At 30.1% G+C, this 20,580-nt stretch overlaps 1 protein-coding gene across 1 annotated transcript; it reads left to right on the top strand.

Moving 5' to 3' along the window:
* The first annotated feature begins 5,006 nt into the window (after positions 1 to 5,006).
* On the top strand, positions 5,007 to 11,431 carry LOC8288679 (protein FAR1-RELATED SEQUENCE 11). The gene is made up of 4 exons (XM_015725178.3): positions 5,007 to 5,166; positions 7,564 to 8,580; positions 9,152 to 9,595; positions 10,489 to 11,431. Exons 2-4 carry the CDS (start codon positions 7,591 to 7,593, stop codon positions 11,104 to 11,106), a joined length of 2,052 nt encoding a protein of 683 aa, XP_015580664.1. The 5' UTR covers positions 5,007 to 5,166; positions 7,564 to 7,590; the 3' UTR covers positions 11,107 to 11,431.
* Positions 11,432 to 20,580: the final 9,149 nt, after the last annotated feature.

The raw sequence follows: 20,580 nt of genomic DNA, 5'->3' as shown, positions 1-20,580 counted from the left end.
AAACAAATAATATTTTTTTATTAAAGAAAAATAGAAGCACTTTGTGATTACAAGAAGGAAAGACGCCCGAACTAGAAAGAAAATGGATGAGAGAAAACAAACTCAAGAAAGAGTTATAAGGAAAAGTGAATCTCCTCTCTGGTGGCTAAAAAGGATGATGTAAATGGCAAGCAAGAGCCAAATAGAAAAGCCCAAGTTGTTTACATGTTACAAAACAAAATCACCCACCATTCTTTTAGAGTCGATAAGTCTTAGAATACACAATAAGAGTAATAAGGACTTTACACTTGTCATAAAAGGGTAAATCTATTTAGGGAGGAAAAATTTCAAATATGAAATCTCTCACTTTCAAAAGTAAACACTCTTGTTACTTGAAAAACCATTCATCGTTAATAAAATTTAAATTTATTTATCACAAACTTAATAAAATGAAAACTACTGTACCGAAAATAAAACCCTAATTAAAACTGGTAAATAACATGAGAAATTTTAAACGTAAAGTTTTTTTGTTTTTATAAATAAAAATTACCAATCGAATATTCATTTTTCTTTTAAAAAATAACTTTCATCTTCTTCATATTATTGATATTGTTAAAAAACATAGTTGGAGATGAGAAAGTAAAGAACAAAACAGAAAGGGTTGGTCGGTTTCTATGTCTTTTGTTTCTTTTTAATAATTTAGAAAGTATGTTCTTGTTTTGTTCAACTTGAGGATAAAAATTAAACTTAGGAAGCAAAAGAACATGCGAGAGAGATATACGGCAGAATGTAGGCAAAGTAGTGGTGAAGTTATCCAAATCGTGCTTCCACGTGTTTAATATTTTTATAAAAAAATTCTTTGCTTAATTATAATGCGAGTTGTGAAATTCTTGTGAAATAATTTAGAATAAACATTAATATTTTATTATTACAATAAAATACATATATTTCTTATGTGAAATTCTTTATCCAAATTTAATATTCATGATAAATAATTAAAAATCTAAATTTTCATTATTAAAAATTATGAATTTATTAATTAGATTACTTCCTTATCCGTTGGTTTTATTGACTTTTAAATTCTTTTTATAAATTGTAATAATTAAGCATATTAAATTCAGCCTTTTGCATGAATGATGTGACGAAGGTGTTCAAATGCGTGACTAACAGCTGACATCATTTTTGACATTATTGGAAGAGTATTATTATAATGATGATGTATATGAGTTGTAAAGAAGGTGGATTTGATTAAAAGGATTGGATTTATAATGCATTTCATAATTCCCTTTTATTTTATTAATTTATCTTTTGTTATGATATATTTGTTTTGGATAATTTTGATTGGCCTTTTATTAAGAGTGTTAACTTTCTTTTTCAACAATTTAGATTAAATTATAAGCAATTATTATAACATGGATCCCGGTTTATGTAACTGGTGGCAACAACTAATGAAACGTGCGTTTCATTAAATCCAAAAACGCATTTTAAAACACACTGTAAAAACATAAAGTCCTACACTTTTAGCTAAGAATATCAGCATATTTCACATGTCTTATATCAATAACTTTTTACCATTCAAACACGCAAAAATTTAACTTTAAATTAAAAAAATAAATAAATGAACATATCTTTATAACAGAAATCACGATCTCCTCAAACATCACTTCCTATTTAATCGGTATATAAACTCACTTTTCTCTCCACTAACGACAGTTGATTCAAATTCATAACTTAGATAATAATATATAATCCTCTCTTAGATCAAGAGTTGTTCTATTAATTAAAATTCAACACTTAGAGAAGTCTATTCAATAACAGATAAGATGTAAGTTTCATATTTTTAAGATTTCTGTTGCAATGAAAGATACATTTCCTGAATCACTGATATTCATTTGAATATGCAGTTTGGATTTTCATTATATGATTTAAAAAACTAACGATTATAATTATTTTATATTTTTATATTCATTTATGTTGTTTGGATTATCATCTCCTAAAATGAGATAGAGGATTATAAAGATGAAATTTTAAATTAGGGTCTTTGAGGATGAATCTAAAAATAATTAGGAGAAAAACTATATATATATATATATATATATATAAATTTATATTATTTTCTTTGAACAATATTTTCATATATAATGAATATTAATGTTATTTATGATGGATATTACTGAATCACTAATGTTCATTTATATTGAATGTAATCATTCATGCTATTTAGGTATTATCTCCGAAATGAACAAGTTTGTACTAATTTTTTTGAACATTTTATGGATTTTAAATGAACAATACTATTATTCTTGTATGAATATTGTATATTTATGCAATGAATATTCATCGTACTGCAAAATGTAAAATGAACAATTATATTATGTATATAGCATAATGATTATTATACATTGAATGAACATTTTCCTATTTAATTTTTATTCTAAATGATTACAGATTAACATAATAATTTTTATTTTAATGCAGATCATGATAAAAAAAATACAAACAAAGCATACTCCTAAACCAAAGAAAAGAAAAGCTAGAGAAGAAGAGAATAAATCATCTGCAAAAAAAGCAAAAGAAAGCTGCTCCAATTGAAACTAGTGCCACATGAAATGAACCGCTTTCAAAATATATGAGTAAATGTAATCCTACAACTCCACAAAGAGAAGAGAAATGCAAACAGCAAGAGAGTAGCTTTTTAAATTATCAGAATGTGATGCAAAATTAACTAAATTTCTCATAAAAAATTTCAACCATTGTATATGCGCAATAAAATTGCAAGGAGGTGAACTTGCAGTGAACGAAAAAGATGTTGTATCTACAATGAATCTTTCTTGTGGAAATATAACAATTCATGAAGCAAGCAAGACGGTAAAAAGTGAAAGTTACAATCAACTGCTAGAAAATTGAAGATTAAGATGTAATATGACAACCGAAGGTCCTATCATAAGTAAAATTTCAAAAGAAATGATAAACAGAGGAGATTATGGAGATGAATTCAAACGAGACTTTATTGTTTTCATTGTCTCTTCTATGATAAAGGGGTTCCAGAACATGCAATGCAACTTCAAGATCTAGTACTCTCTCATTGAAGAATAGAAAATAAAATAGATGAATTGGTGTTGTTACACCCAGCTTGGTGCATTCTGTAGAAGATTGGAAGAAGAACCCAATATCTTTTTTTTGTGGACCTGTCACTTTCTTACTGGTAAAAATTATTTTTTAAATATTATTAATTCTTAGAAGTTAAAATATTCAATAGCTTAAACGATATTGTTCATTAGCTTATCTTTTGCTGTATTGTGATGATATTTATATTTATAATATTTGAATGTTCATTAACACCTTCATAAATATTCATTAACATGTTTTGAAATGTGTATGCACACTATCTTTTATGTTCATTTATTTATCAAAAAAATATTTATTAGCTTATCTTTTACTGTGTTGTTATCAATTAAAAAAAAAATTATTAGCTTATATTTTACTGTGTTATGATGATATTTATATTTATAATATATGAATGTTCATTTACACCACCATAAATATTTATTAACATGTTTTAAAATGTGCATACACATTGTCTTTCATGTTTATTTATCTATCAAAAAAATGTTTCTTAGCTTATCTTTTGTTGTATATTGTGATGATATTTATATTTATAATGTTTGAATATTCATTATCACCTCCATAAATATTCCTTAACGTGTTTTAAATGTGCATACACACTGTCAAATTAAAAATAAAATGTTAACCGAAATTAAAATATCAATTTATCTTTACTAAACTCTTCTAAATTTTTTTATATTTTTAAAGAATAAAATATATTATTAATTTATAATTTTTTTTATTTAACTTAATAGTTAAGAACTTGACTATTTATAAAAATATTATCTTATGAACTATTTCATACAATTTTATGTAAGGTAATATTTTTAAATTCTTTTAGTAATTTATAAATTACTAAACTTTATCCTTTAAATATTAAAATAGATAATTTATTTTTATGTATAAAAATGATTAATATTCCTCTAATAAAATTTTAAATTATTATTTTAATTTCTTAATAAATAAAAATTTAGATTAATTATTTTAGGATTTCTTAGGAGAATATTAAAGTTAAGTATTAAAAACAGAGGAAGCTATTAGTGCGATTTGATAGAATTGAGAGATAGGGTTCCTCTATTTATAAGGATATAATTTGTATTTTAGATAAAAATATCGATTGACTAATAAAAAAACTTATAAAATTGAATAATAATTAATTTTGTTAAAAAATGATATAATTTATCGTTAAGAATAAAAAATTTACTAGTATTATGATAAAGATCAAAGATATTAAAATAATTAATTATATATTTTATTGGTTGTAGTTGAGTTGGTTTTAAGTCGTTTAATAGAATTTAAATTTAAATTTTAAAAATTAAACTCATTCAAAATTTATTAATAAAATAAAATATAAAATACTAAAAATACTCATTATTCTTTTATCAATGCTAGAATAAATTAATGCTAAGAAAAAGAGTAAAAGTTGTTAAAAAGCGAGTGAATGTAATCAAACTAAAACTAAAACTAAAAACTAAATTAAATGCACGAATATAATTGAATAAAAAATTTATGATTTAACAGAGTTATAAATCATATTAATATATTTAGTTATATTTATGTTATTTAATTAACTTATAGTATTGGTATTTATGTATATGAGTATTATTTATAAAATAAATATTAAAAAGTAAAAATATTAAAAAATTAATTATAAATTTTAGAAATAAAAATTGAAAAATTAAAACAAATCAAAATATTTCACTTCTATTTAATTCAATTGATCAAGTTTTGTTTAAATCTCCAGAAATTTTATTTATTTAACTTTCAATTCGGTTAGATTCAATTTTGAAAGGAGGTAAACCTTTTCCCTTGTAAGTGAAAAAAGATATACGTGCGTTATAAAAGTAAATGACGTCGTTTTCAAATAAGCATGGTGTTTGGTTTGGTCTACGTCCGTATCCGACCCATTTCAAATAAATCTGATTGGAACTACAAACAAAGACGGCGTACGATAACAAAGGTGCGCAGGGTCCAATTCACCTCCCTGCGCAAATTAGGGCTGGTCCTCTCAAGAAAAAAAAAAAAGACTTCAGTAGTTTCATACCTGTTTTTACACCAATGGATCCTTGATTGATTAAATTGGTACTTCTTTTCCCTTTCTGTAAAAATTACTTTTTATTATGTTTTTCTCTTTTATATAATTAGGCTAAAATTGAGCTCACAAATTCTTGTTATTTTATACGTATAATTTTTGAATGCAAGTAAATTCTATGTTTATTTTTGAATGACTTGAGTTATGTTTGATTTGGATTGGGTTGGGCAATTATTTCTATTTTCCTGGATTGATATGAATTCAGTGTAGCTCTGTATGTATATGTGTGGAATCGAGTGAAAAAGAAATGGAAAATTTCTGTTTCATTTAATGTCTTTCTGTAGGAAATGCAGAAATGCAGTGCAATAGAGTAGTGTGATTCCATGCAGTGGAGTATCTGAGATTGAAATGCTATTTCTTTGGGTGAAGAAGTATAATCAAGAATGAATTTTTGATGCTCATTATGAGTGTGTTTGGAAAGTCTAAAGATGCAAGGATTCAATTCAATTGTATTCTATTTAGTCCTTTATCATATTTGAAAAGGAAAAAGCTGCAAGAATTTAATTCTTTCAACTTCAGAAAAGTAAAGAAAGAAACAAAGATCACATTTTAAATTTTACAAAAATGAAATCATGCTACATGATTTTGCAAGAGTTTAATTGAATTGAACTCTTGAATTGACTTATTCCAAAGAATGCCAGTACGACTGTTTGAATGTTTTGATAGTTGTAATGTAGACATTCTTTGCAGCTTTAAATAACTTTCTATGCCAAAGATATAATGTGAATTGCTTTGACTGAAATGAGAACTGGAAAGCTGATTTCTGGAAATTTATTTGGGTGGTGAATAGAAGGACTTGGTAAGGTAGTCATGAATAGCTTAGGAAACAAATGAAAACTGTACCAAAATTGAGTAATTTATTTCTAAAAGCTAAGAAAATTGCATACATGACATGGTTATTCGTGTTAATATATGTCAATAATGATGCCAATTTATCCATTTTTCAATCTTTCAATTCAATGTATATGTACTTGCATGCATGAATAGCATGAATTTTGTATAAGTTTGCTCCTTGTGATACCATTTGATATGTCGGATTTGTTTGTTTCTCAGTTAATCTCTATCCTGGTTTAGTTTATATGGATTATGAGGAATTGAAGCTTGACAAACTTTCTCAGCTGAATCTGCTGGTTTTGTTTTTAAATGTTGAAAAACTGCATGGTTGTGTAATTCAATTTGATTATCTAGGTAGTATGTTGTTGGCGGTGATACTTCTATAACTTGATTGATATGCCAAATGCAAATTGTTTAGTGACTTGAATTTTACTATTTAACTGCAAAACACACTTTTTCTTTTATTCGAATGTTCTACTCTCCTTGAAAGCTATTCATTTCCAAGAAACTTTAAGATCCAGTACACTCCTCAAGCTTTGATATAGCTTATGGTAAATGGATACTAGGAAACAGAAAAAAAGTAAAAAAATAATGCAAGCCAGCCAATTAAGTCCCCCCTGCACACCACTAGCCTTTGTTTGTCATTTTCTTTTCTGAGGACATGTTGGGTATTAAGGCGTACGAAATGCCATTGAAAGGAAACTAAGGAGTATGGCAAGGCCAAAAAAAAAAAATCCAGAAAACCAACTGAATTTCATAGAAGTAAATAAAGACTGAGGAAAAAAATAATCTCACAATAAAAGGTGATCCTAGTCATATTCTTGTTGTCATATGAACATCTGGTGAGGGGATTGGATGTGTTCTGCAGATGAGTACTTTGTGTTTGTTGCATTCCCTCCAAAAAATTGCAAAAACAGCATAGGTCATATTGCTATCAGGACCATAGGTTTCAATTGCCATCTCAAGATTATAGGAACTATGAATCAGAAAACTATGAAATAAACTAACACCAAAGGTACAATGTGGTAATACATTTGAGTAGACAAATGGATCATTTTTTGTTAATTGTTAGTTGCTCTCTAGCATGCTTCTTTGTTGAACAAGGTCATATTTTCAACTTATTGTGTTGGAAATCATGAAACATGTATTTATCGCAAGGCAAAGTTGTATATTTTATTGGTTATCCATTATTATTATTATTATTATTATTGTTGTTGTTGTTGCTGTTGTTGTTGTTGTTATTATTATTATTATTACTATTATTACTATTATTATCATCATCTTCATTTACTACATCTGCATATAGGAAACCATTTTAAGACAGGATATCAGCATTGATAATGTTAGCTTTCAAAGACGAGAATATTTTTTTATGGCCATATTCACTGTTATGACAACTATAATCTATGACTTTGCCTCTTTCTGCTAGGCTACTAGTGGCATTGTATAGTTGCACACTGGCAGAATTATGTTGGTTTTTGTTATTATATGATGCATTCATTTATGTACGGGCATTAGAATAGAAAGCTTATGCTGTTGGCATATTGGTCCAGGGATTTAAGTTGACCTCACATAGATTAATGAGAAACATGATGTCTGAAGAGGACGGACAGATGCTCATGGTGTATGATGATCCATCGGACCAACGATCTCTGTCTTTGGATGATACCAGTAGCGCAGAGGAATCACCTGATGAAACCAGACTATCACTTGAAACTACTAACGATGCAATTCCATATATTGGGCAGAGATTTGCTACCCATGATGCAGCTTATGAATTCTATAGTGAATTTGCAAAGCGATGTGGGTTCTCAATCCGCCGTCATCGCACAGAAGGAAAAGATGGGGTTGGCAAAGGACTCACCAGACGTTATTTTGTCTGCCACCGTGCTGGGAACACCCCTGTCAAAACCTCAAGCGAAAATAAACCTCAAAGGAATAGAAAGTCCTCTCGGTGTGGATGTCAAGCATATATGAGAATAAGTAAAACCACAGAGTTAGGGGCGCCAGAATGGCGTGTCACTGGTTTTGCAAACCACCATAATCATGAACTCCTAGAACAAAACCAAGTCCGCTTCCTTCCTGCATATCGAACCATATCAGATACAGATAAGAGCAGAATCCTCATGTTTGCCAAAACAGGAATTTCAGTGCAGCAAATGATGAGGCTCATGGAGCTTGAAAAATGTGTAGAGCCAGGATATTTACCATTCACTGAGAAGGATGTGAGGAATTTGCTTCAGTCCTTCAGGAAATTAGATCCAGAAGATGAGAGCATAGACTTATTAAGAATGTGCAGAAACATAAAAGAGAAGGACCCCAACTTTAAATATGAATACACACTTGATTCAAACAACAGGTTGGAGAATATAGCTTGGTCATATGCGTCGTCAATTCAGTCGTATGATATCTTTGGTGATGCAGTGGTGTTTGATACAACGCATCGCTTGACTGCATTTGACATGCCTATTGGGATATGGGTTGGAGTTAATAACTATGGTATGCCTTGTTTCTTTGGCTGTGTGCTCTTACAAGAGGAAACTTTGAGGACATTATCATGGGCATTGAAGGTAAAACAGTGGAAGTACTCTCTCCTTAACAGTTACCACCTTGTAATTTTGTTTGAGCTAATTATTATCCTTACAGAATAGTCAGCTATGTGTAATTGGACGTTAAAAAAATCTGTTTAGCTGTAGCTAGAAGCAAAAGGAAAGTGGAGGCAGGGTGGATCCTGAATCTGACTAGTAGAAACTAATAATATGAGGGAATTTAATGTGGTACATCAGAAACTTTTAGGCGGTCGGATCTGGCAAAAATTCACTATAAGACGGTGGATATGTTATATGGATGTGGTAATAACTTGGATCTGTGAATTATGTTCAAACTTAGAGATGTTGAGTTGGCCTAATAGTCACTGACAATTACCTGTTAGACTTATTATTGTCACTTGTCATGAATATAAGCACCATTAAATAGTTGTGGATGAGCCTCCTGTCTTGATATGGCTTTATAATTCATAATGATCCTCAGGGACCTCCATCCACACACACACCCACAAGCATGCATGCACAAATTCTGTCACAAAGAACTCCATGGCATTAAATTTACTTTGCTGTTCTGTGATATGCTGTTTATATAAAGGCATTCTTAGGGTTCATGAATGGGAAGGCTCCACAAACGATTTCAACTGACCAAAATTCGTGCCTTAAAGAAGCAATAGAATTGGAGATGCCAACAACAAAACATGCACTTTGTATGTGGATGATTGTGGGAAAGTTTCCATCGTGGTTTAACGCTGTTCTAGGAGAACGTTATAACGAGTGGAAGGCAGAGTTCCACCGACTGTATAACCTGGAGTCAATAGAGGACTTCGAACTGGGTTGGAGGGACATGGTTGATTCGTATGGGATGCACAATAACAGGCACATTGTCAACTTGTATGCCTTGCGCACTCATTGGGCGTTACCATACTTGAGAAGCCATTTCCTTGCAGGAATGAACGCAGCTGGGCATTCAAAATCAATTAATGCTTTTATCCAACGATTTCTGAATGCACAAACACGGCTTGCACACTTTGTTGAACAAGTACGTTTTCTTGCTTTTTCTGTCAAATCAGAGTCAGATTGAGTTTCATTTCTAATTCAACATGACATATTTTCACCAGTGCTCCAATTTTGATGTCAGATTTATTTGTTTACCAAAAAGTTTTTGCCACACCAGCAAATGGGACATGATCTTATTTTATTTTTGGTAATGGATGATATGATGCTATTTGTAGAAAACCTGGTGAAGAAAAAAAAATTAATAGTATAGAAAATTAAGTTTTAGGCTTTGGTTAGTGATACATATGATGTTATTTGTAGAAAACCTGATGAAGGAAAAAAAATTATAGCATGAAAAATTAAGTTTTAGGCTTTCTGCGATCTCCCATGGAATGCTTGTAGGTGCATATTTTTGATATTAAACACGGGAAGGAACCCAATTGTTGACAAATGGTTGGGATTCGTTGTGACACCTTAACCAGTACTCAATTGAACAACAGGAGAGTTGGATCAAACATGATACCAGAGGCTTTTTGGTTGGGTTCAAACTTCAACCTACCAAAGTTACCATCACTCAATAACCCAGGAAAGCCTGAAATTTTTATTGTTATATGGGTTCAACTTGTAAGCAAGGCAGGATTTAACTATCCTCTTTTAGCTCATTTCAGGTTTAAAATTATACTCTTTCTATCATTGTTACTGTCAAAATTGTTGTTTCAGTTGTGAATCCATGCTTATTTGTATTTTCTTCTTCCTTATTGATGGTATGATGTTTTGTAATTTGGACGTCTCTTGGATTGCTAGTTGGGTAAGAAATATGTTTCCAGCTCTCCTCCTGGTAAATTTGAGGTCTTTCTGCTGCTGAGGAGAGTTTAATTTTATCTACTTTTTAGAAAGAAAGGCTTCTCTCTGTTTTTGACTCAGTTTCGCAAGCAGGTTGCTGTTGCTGTGGATTTTAAAGATCAAGCTGCCGAACAGCAAACAATGCAGCAGAACCTCCAAAACATATCCCTCAAAACAGGTGCACCTATGGAATCCCATGCTGCTTCAGTCCTTACACCATATGCATTCTCTAAGCTCCAAGAACAACTGGTTTTGGCTGCCCACTATGCATCATTCCAGATGGAAGACGGCTTTCTTGTCAGACATCATACGAAACTCGAGGGAGGCCGGAAAGTATATTGGGTTCCCAGGGAAGGCATCATTAGTTGCAGTTGTCATCAGTTTGAGTTCTCTGGAATACTCTGCCGACATGCTCTTCGAGTTCTTTCCACTGGAAACTGTTTTCAGATCCCAGAAAGATATCTCCCCATACGATGGCGTCGGATCAGCACATCCCCTGGAAAGCTACTTCACAGTGCTCCAAATGGTCACGGAGAAAGAATGCAGTTGTTGCAAAATATGGTATCAACTCTTATAAATGAATCTGCCAAATCAAAAGAAAGGCTGGAGATTGCCACCGATCAACTTTCCATCCTTATATCCCGCATCAGGGAGCAGCCAGTTCCATCACAGGGTGTAAGAGATATCGCATCTATTCATAGAAAGCTATAACCTGATTTAAAACCTTCAACGCAGCTGCCTCGATCTGAATTCTCGTGTAAAAAGCAGGGGGAGAAGAAACTCACTGGAGAGCAAGCTGGCTACATGTGTAAAGCAATCAGTCCATGAATTTGCTTACTTTGTGGGTTGAAATGGTGCATGAAAATTTCTTTTGTAGCTTTGGTTCATGCAATCAAGTGATGAGAGGTGGTGTTTTGTTTCCCTGACAGCATTTTTCATGCTTGTTCTTTTGGGAGTATTGAGAAATTCACTGTCATTTACAGAAATATCTAATATATATATGGAAAAAAAAAAAAGATTTTTGTTGCATGCATAATTTTGGAATTCATGTTTCCTTGTTTAAACAAAGCTATGTTCATTTTACAAGTTGGCAAAATGGCAAAATTAGGGACAAAAAGGAAAAAAAAGAAGAAATGCACTTAGATTGGGCATCTTAATTAGTAAACTACAAATGACTTTAAAATAGGGTTAATACCCTCTCATGTTCAAATTAAACAATGATCGGTTGAGATTTGCCAATAAAAATTATACATTTTCTTAAATTCTTAATTAAAATTATATATTTTCTTAAATTTTTAATTAAATTTTAACTATTTAATCTTATATTAAAGTTGTAAATTACAATATAATTTATCATATTCAACTTAAACACGAAAATGGCAGAAAAATATAGTTTCTTTTGCTATAAATCAGGGAAAATAAAAATGATAAATGCTCTTCTCATCGTTGCTGCTAGACCTGTTCATGGACCGGGCCTGGGCCGGGCCTGACCGGACTTGATGTTATTTTGAAAAAGCCCGAGCCTGCCCAAGCCCAAATTTTTTTTAATATCTCTCAGCCCAAGCCCGAGCCTGAATTTTTTTAAAAAGCTCGGCCCGGCCCGACCAATTGTTAAACTTGTAAATACGGATCGGGTCTGGCGGGTTCGGGTCGGTCTGGGCGGGTTAGGGTCAGGCTTGAATTTAGTTTTATTTAAATATATTATTAATAACAATAAAATATGGGTTTGGACCGGGCCGGGCTTGTACACAAAAATTGTTGTCCAAGCCCGGCTCGAAGAGTGCGGGCCGGGCGGGTACCCAGGTCAATAAACAGGTCAGTTGAGACTAAGACACTATTTTTCACATATAATTGGTGTCATTTTAGTTTGATTAGTTAATTAATTGTACGTTGAACGATTATTATTATTATTTCGATTATAAAAATAAGTTGATATATATAATTTAATAAATTTTTTAATTTTGATATTAATTTTTAATATTTTAAAATTAGCAAATCAATTATTTTTAAATATTTTTGTAATTTTTTTTAAAATTTTATTAGTACAATAATATAAAAATTCTTTTTAAAATATTAATTAATAAAATTTTAGTTTTATATAAATTAATACTATCAATATAATTGATATTACTACTTTTTAGAATTAAAGTTTTTATTATATAATTATAAAATTAATTAATATAACATTGAAATTTAAAAATTTAATTTAAAATGTCATTTTTAGAATTAGAATTATTATATAATTAGAAAAATAATTTATTAGTTAATATAATATTAAAATATAACTGATATACTATTTTTTAGGATAGAATTAGTATCATTATTTGATTGGAAAACTATTTATTAGTTAATATAATATTAAGATATAATTAATATGTTATTTCTTAAGATTAAAATTGGTGTTTAATTAGAAATATAATTTATTAATCAATAAATTAATATAAAAATCTTGTGAATCCCATGTGTCAAAAATAAGTAAACATGTCCAAAGAAAAATCTTATATATCAAAAATTCAGCACACATATCAAAAAGATTTTAGGTCTTAGAAATTTATATATATATATATATATATATTATTTCCTTCTATTTCCTAGATCTTGTTACTAATTTGGTATCAGAGCCTATTGGGTTCCGGGATTAGAAGCATATCTACATTACAAAGATTTTACATTCATTTTAGACTGCATCAGGTTTCCTATAGACAAGTTCTGTTCATTTTATGCGCAGTAGTAAGTCCCGACGGACAGGGCAGTAAAGCTGAGAGCTATGGTCCAGGCTTGTCTAGAAAGTTATTTTGGTTTAGGTTAAAATGAATTTAGAACCTTTCTTCTGTAGATCTTCTTCTTTCTCCAATTCTTCTGCCTCTGAATCATCGAGGTACAAAGGTCTAGTAAATAGTGAAGAAATCACTATTGAAGATTTTTCGAAGCATATTGACGATTGGAAAATACCCAAAGTCTAAAAGAAACAAATTTATGAGTTTTCAAAGTTCCCTCTCTTCAAGACTGATTTTACAATCAAGACTGAAGAAAGAGATATCCAAATTTCAAAGCCTTTTGAAGAGATTTATCTCTTGAATCCAAAGACCCTCCAAAAGCATATGGAAAAGGATTAAAAGTATATCCACATAGGTCTAGTCCAGGTAGGTATTAAGCCCCTTACCAGAGAAGGTCTAGATACTTCCATATTAGCCGTCCTTAGGGATGCTAGGTTTACAAATTTCTATGACTCCCTGTTAGGTACTGTTGAGTCGAGCCTCAATAAAGGACCTATTTCTTTCAATTGTTTTCCAAATACTCAAATCAAAACTCACAATTACAAAATGCTTGAAGGATCTATTCCGATAGCATTAATTTTCAAAATTCATTACAAAGCTATGATTTCTGCCTTTGGTTCCAAACACAAGCTACACTCACCAAAAGGAGAAACCCTATTCCTTCAAACAGATCTATCCAAATCAAATACAACCATTCCAAAGACCATTCAATGGAAAGACATTACACTTCCAGAAGAATGGATCCTTGAAGGTGCAACCCAACCTACTTCTCCAAAGCAAACAGAACCAAACACAAACCTCAAACACATAGCCCAATATCCAGATGGAAAGGTAAAGATCACATTCAACAGAAAGTCAACTTCCTCTAGATTTTCTGATGATGGTTCTTCAACCTCGACCATAGATATTGAAAGGGTATCCAAAATTCCTTCTGTTATCTATGCCCCTTACAAAGAACCAATTCCATCCCAAACACAACCCAGATTTTCAACATCTGATATTCCAAAAACACTCCAGAATGTTGATTACCAAAGCAACATCCCCAGACCAGTCTACACTAATCCAAAGAATGATGACGAAGATATAGAGATAACCTCTACCCCATCTTCACCATCACCATAAGCCATTACCCAAAACCTTGAAGCAGAGATCAACATGATTTCAAAAGAGTTCGAAATTGATAAAAAACTCTTGCATGAAGATTTCTATTCAAAGAAAAACCATCTTAAGAAACTTTGGTTTTTTAAGAACTTTTTAAAAGAAAAAGATAGTATTCAGGATAGATACTATCAATTTTGTATTCAAAACAAAGCCCAAATCAAATTTTTTGATTGGTTTCAAATATATTGCAAAGAGCATGGTCACTCATATCCTTTTAAAGAAAAGAGTATTAGTCATGTCACAGTAAGGAACAAAGCCCCTGAGTGGAAGGTAGGAGAAAACCTAACTGTCCAGTCTGAACATCCTCCCCTTAGGAAGATAACCATTCCTTATGGAGAGAGTGAGATAGAGGCAACACCTTACAAACTGGTAGGCGAAGACCTTGAAAAGAACGTCAAGAATATTGTTCAACAGAACAATTATTCGAACACCTATCTAAACACTATAGGAAAGCAACTGGTTAGAATAGAAAACCAGATTCAAAAGCCCCCTGTAGTGGTGACATCTCCAATCCCCAGTACTGGTCAACCAAAGGAGTCGAAGTAGTCAGAAAAGCTTAAAAACCCCGTTTTTAAGCTATATCAGCTTACAAAGCCGAGCCAAGACCATTTCCAAAAGCAAACTGAGTTTGCCAAAGCGATCGAGCGGTGAGCGGATTAGCAACCTCTGAGTCGTCCAAAAATCTAGTGCCAGATACTCCCCAAAGTAGTAGGAATATCAGTGCAATAGGACAAGCCCAAAGCGATGAATCAGATGATTCAGAGCTTGAAAGCCTCATTCCAAAACCCTTCAATATCAACAGATTGGGAATCCAAGCCCCTAGATTAACCTGGAATACTCCTAGGAGTACTGCTCCAGATCTAGGAATTGAGAATAGGAACAACATCCTAACCCGCCTAGATTCAATGCCTCCTCCGTCTATGAATGGAATATAGATGGAATGTCCGAATACAACATCCTTGGTCTCTTACAACAGATGACCATGGCGGCCAATGCCTACAAAACCCAAAGTGGTACCTCCAGACAGAGCCATTCTTGAGCTCCCGATAATGGATTTTCCGGCGGTTAAAAGGATGGTGGGATTATAATCTCACTCAAGCACAGCAACTCCAAATCCTAGGTGCTATCCAAACAACAGTAGAAGGAACTCCAATCCTAGATGAAATAGGAAATCCAATTGAGGATGCGGTTTCAACCCTAATCCTCAATATTTCCCTACATTTCATAGGAGACCCTTCTCTGCTCAAAGACAAGAATGCCGAGCTCCTTAGCAATCTTACCTGTAAGAAGCTTAGCAACTTCCAAAGTTACAAAGACACTTTCCTAACCAGAGTCATGCTTAGGGAAGATTCTAGCCAACCTTTCTGGAAAGAAAAGTTCTTAGCCGGTTTACCTAAGATTTTAGGTGAAAGAGTTAGGAATACCATAAGAGAAGCCCATAACGGTCAAATCCCTTATGATTTCTACACTTATGGTGAGTTAGTGAGCCTAACCCAGAAAGAAGGTTTAAAGATTTGTCATGACCTTAAGCTTCAAAGAGCGAAATTTCAAATGGGAAATGAAAAGACTAGGCAGGAACTAGGTAGTTTCTGTAACCAGTTTGATTATAACCCAATAGAGCCCGTGTCTAGTTGCAAAGGGAAATGCAAAGTTGATTCTTATTCAAAGTCTTTCAAAAAGAAACGATTTTCCAAATATAGAAAGCCTTCTAAAAGCAAGGAGAATTTCTATAAAAAGCCATCTTCTTCCAAATTTCATTCTAAATTTCCAAAGAAAGATTCAAAAATGGATTTTTCAAAAATTACATGCTTCAAATGTGGTAAGAAAGGCCATACTTCGAAGTATTGTAAGTTTTCCAAAAGACTCCATGAGCTTCAAATAGAAGAAGAAGTTTTGCAAAAGATTTCTGCTCTTCTAGTTGATTCATCTGAATCAGAGTTCTCAAACAGTGAGGAAGAATTTCAAATAGATGAAATCAAAACCTCAATCGATTGTTCGAGATCTGAAAGCTCTTCAAAACATTAATATGCTCACTAGGCAACAAGAAGCTCTTCGTCGTAAAGCATATTAGTGATCCTCTTATCCAAAAGCAAGTTTTAAAAGAGATTTTAAAAACTGAATCTCTGGTTCCTTCATCTAGTAAGAATACTTATGATCTTACTATGATTTTGGACAAAGGGAAGAAGTTGAAAAACCCTCTTCCTACTGTTCAGGAACTCCAGAAGGAGATTAAAACCATCAAAACAGAACTCAAAGAGTTGAAAGAAAAACAACAAAATGATTCTGTTTTGCTTCAAAGCCTGATCCTCAAGCAGAATAGTGATTCTGATTCTGATGAGGAAAATGATTTTCAAAACCTTGAAGTTTCTGAAAATGTTCCTGAAAACTTTATCAATGTTTTAAAGGAAATTACTTCAAGAAAATATTTGATTCAAATAAAGCTTGTTTTCCCTGGTGATTTCCAGATAGAAACCATCGCCTTGTTTGATACAGGAGCAGACCTCAATTGTATCAACTGCGAACTGGTTCCTAAAAGGTTTCACTAAGAAACCAAAGAAAGGCTGACTTCAGCCAATTCTTCAAAGATTAAGATTGCTGGTAAAATTGAAGCCGCAATTCTTAATAATAACATTGCTTTAAAAAATGTTTTTATTCTTACAAAGGATCTTCAGCAAACTGTTATCTTAGGGACTCCGTTTATCAATTTGATAACTCCCTTTAAAGTGACAACTGCTGGAATCATTTTCAAAGCTAAAGATTCAAAGATTGTTTTTCCTTTTCTAGAAAAACCAAAAAAGAGAAATTTGAATCTTATCAAAGCACATTCCATCTACAATTTTGAAATCAATGCTTTGATCAAAGGTAAACAAACCCATCTTTCTCATCTTCAACAAGATGTGGGTTTGAAGAGAATCCTAGATCAACTGCAAAATGATTTTATTCAAAGAAAAATTTCTGATTTCCAAATGAAGATTGTGAATGAACTCTGTTCTGATCTTCCAAATGCTTTTTGGAATCGAAAGCAACATATGGTCGATTTACCATATGAAAACGATTTTTCAGATAAGCAAATCCCTACTAAAGCCAGACCCATTCAAATGAATGAGTCTTTAGAAAGCCATTGCAGATTAGAGATTAAAGATCTTGAGTCTAAAGGTTTAATTTCAAAGTCTAGATCACCTTGGTCTTGTGCAGCTTTCTATGTCAATAAGAATAGCGAGATAGAAAGAGGAACTCCTAGGCTAGTGATCAACTACAAACCCTTAAACAAAGCTCTTAAGTGGATTAGGTATCCTATTCCAAATAAGAAAGATCTTTTACAAAAACTGCATTCTGCATTCATCTTTTCAAAGTTTGACATGAAATCAGGATTTTGGCAAATCCAGATTGATCCAAAGATCGTTACAAAACGGCATTTACAAATTCCATTCGGTCAATATGAGTGGAATGTCATGCCTTTTGGATTAAAAAATGCCCCTTCTGAATTTCAGAAAATCATGAATGACATTTTTAATCCATTTTCAAAGTTCTGCATTGTCTACATAGATGATGTTTTAATATTTTCAAATTCCATTGAACAAAGCATTTTAAACACCTAGAAACGTTTTTCTATGTTGTTAAGAAAAATGGTTTAGTGGTTTCAAAGTCTAAGATATCTCTTTTTCAAACGAAAATTAGATTTCTTGGTCATTACATCTCTCGGGGTACAATTACTCCAATTGAGAGATCCCTTGCATTCACTTCAAAGTTTCCAGATAAAATTTTGGAAAAAACCCAGCTTCAAAGATTTCTTGGTAGTTTAAATTATGTCATGGATTTTTATCCCAATTTAAACTGTCTTGCAAAACCCCTGCATGATAGGCTAAGGAAAAACCCTCCTCCTTGGTCCGATCAGCATACAAAGATAGTCCAAAGCATTAAAAAACAAGTTTTAGAAATTCCTTGCCTACATCTAGCTGATCCTTCTGCATTTAAGATTGAAGAAACGGATGCATCAGAGTTAGGATATGGTGGGATTCTTAAGCAAGTCCAAAATTCCAAAGAATGTATTGTCCAGTTTACTTCTGCTCACTGGAACGATACTCAAAAGAATTATTCTACTATCAAAAAGGAAATCATTTCGATAGTTCTCTGTATTAGTTAATATATATTAAAATATAATTAATATACTATTTCTTAAGATTAAAGTCAGTGTTTAATTAGAAATATAATTTATTAATCAATAAATTAATATAAAAAACTGTAAAATTACATATAAATTTAAATTCCATGTGTAAAAAATAAGTACATATATTAAAAGAAAAATTTTATGTGCCAAAAATTAATCACATGTTAAAAAATTTTATGTCTCAGAAATTAATATATATTAGTCGTTTAGTTGTGCATTGTACGACTGTTATTATTATTTTGATTATAAAATCAAGTTGATAAATATAATTTAATAAAAAATTTAATATTCAATATAATTTATAGAATTTTAAAAATAATAACAAACTAACTATTTTTATATGTCCTTAACTTTTTTAAAACTCTAAAAAATTATTTGTTAATTACTCTTAATATTATATAAATATAATTGATATTGCTATTTTTTAGAATAAAAAATTTATTATATATTAAAAGATTAATTTATTATTAAATATAATATTAAGAATATAATTTAAAATGTTATTTTCTAGAATTAACATTATTATCTAATTATAAAACTAATTTATTAATTAATGTAATATTAAAAAGCAATTGTTATACTATTTCTTAGGATATAATTAATATTATTATCTGATTAGAAAATTATTTATTAGTTAATATAATATTAAAATATATATGCCATTTTTTAAAATTAGAGTCGGCGTTTAATTAGGAATATAACTTATGAATCAATAAATTACTAGAGAAAACTATAAAATTGCACATAAGTTTGAATTCTATATGTCAAAAGTAAATGCACATGTCAAAATAAAAATTTTATGTGTAAAAAATTAAGCACACATATCAAAAAAATTTTAAGTTTCAGAAATTAATATACATTAACAAACTAAATTAATATACATATGCGTTGCACGACATTATTATTATTTTGATTTAAGTTGATAGATATAATTTAATAAATTTTTAATATTTAATGTTAATTTATAAAATTTAAAAAATAATAGCAAACTAACTATTTTGAAATGTTCTTAATTTTTTGTAAAATTTTAATATTTTATTAATGTAATAATATAAAAATTATTTAAAATTTATTGATTAATTAATTTTAATATTATAAAAAATAACATATTAATATAATTGGTATTACTCTTTTTAAGATTAAAAAATATTATATTATTAAAAAACTAATTTATTATTAAATATAATATTTAAAATTTTATTTTATAGAATTAAAATTATCAATTAATTACAAAACTAATTAATTAATTAATATAATATTAAAATATAATTAATATGCTACCTGTTTAAGATAGAATTAGTATCATTATCCGACTAAAAAACTATTTATTAGTTAATGTAATATACGAAAGGGTGTCTACCAAGACTATTATAGGATATTTCAAGTATATATTTCTAGTGAAGAATGGAATTAGAAAATAATTAATATGCTAGTTTTTAGAATTAGAGTCTGTGCTTAATTAGGAATATAAATTATAAATTAATAATTTAATAGAAAAATTATATATTTACACATAAACTGGAATTTCGTGTGTCAAAAGTAAGTATACATATCAATAAAAATTTTATGTGTCAAAAATTAAACAGGATATGTTAAAGAAATTTTAGGCATCGGGAAATTAATATATATAGATATAGAATATTATTAAATATAATATTAAGAATATAATTTAAAATATTATTTTCTAGAATTATAATTATTATTTAATTATAAAACTAATTTGTTAATTAATATAATATTAAAAATAATTATTATATTATTTTTTAAAATAGAATTAGTATCATCTGATTAGAAGACTATTTATTAGTTAATATAATATTAAATATAATTAATATATTATTTTTTAAGATTAGAGTCAGTTGTTAATTAGAAATATAACTTATGAAAATAAATTAATAGAAAAAAATTATAAAATTATACGTAAATTTGAATCTTATATGTCAAAAGTAAATATATATATATCAAAATAAAAAATTTATGTATAAAAAATTAATTGTACATGTGAAAAAAATTTTAGATTTCAGAAATTAAACATTGTCAAAAATTATATATATATAGTGTAACTCATTAAGTTAATTA

The sequence above is a fragment of the Ricinus communis genome, chromosome 6 (genome assembly GCF_019578655.1).
Source record: "Ricinus communis isolate WT05 ecotype wild-type chromosome 6, ASM1957865v1, whole genome shotgun sequence".
Lineage (NCBI taxonomy): Eukaryota > Viridiplantae > Streptophyta > Magnoliopsida > Malpighiales > Euphorbiaceae > Ricinus > Ricinus communis.
Note: the sequence above shows the minus strand (reverse complement) of the source record. Positions and strands in the feature narration are given on the sequence as shown.

What these genes read in the sequence shown, in the direction of transcription:
- LOC8288679 (XM_015725178.3), top strand. Translation starts at nt 7,591, where the DNA reads ATGAGAAACATGATGTCTGAAGAGGACGGACAGATGCTCATGGTGTAT. An exon ending in CATTATCATGGGCATTGAAG is followed by an intron (nt 8,581 to 9,151) that starts GTAAAACAGTGG and finishes GTTTATATAAAG; the next exon opens with GCATTCTTAGGGTTCATGAA. An exon ending in TTGCACACTTTGTTGAACAA is followed by an intron (nt 9,596 to 10,488) that starts GTACGTTTTCTT and finishes TTTCGCAAGCAG; the next exon opens with GTTGCTGTTGCTGTGGATTT.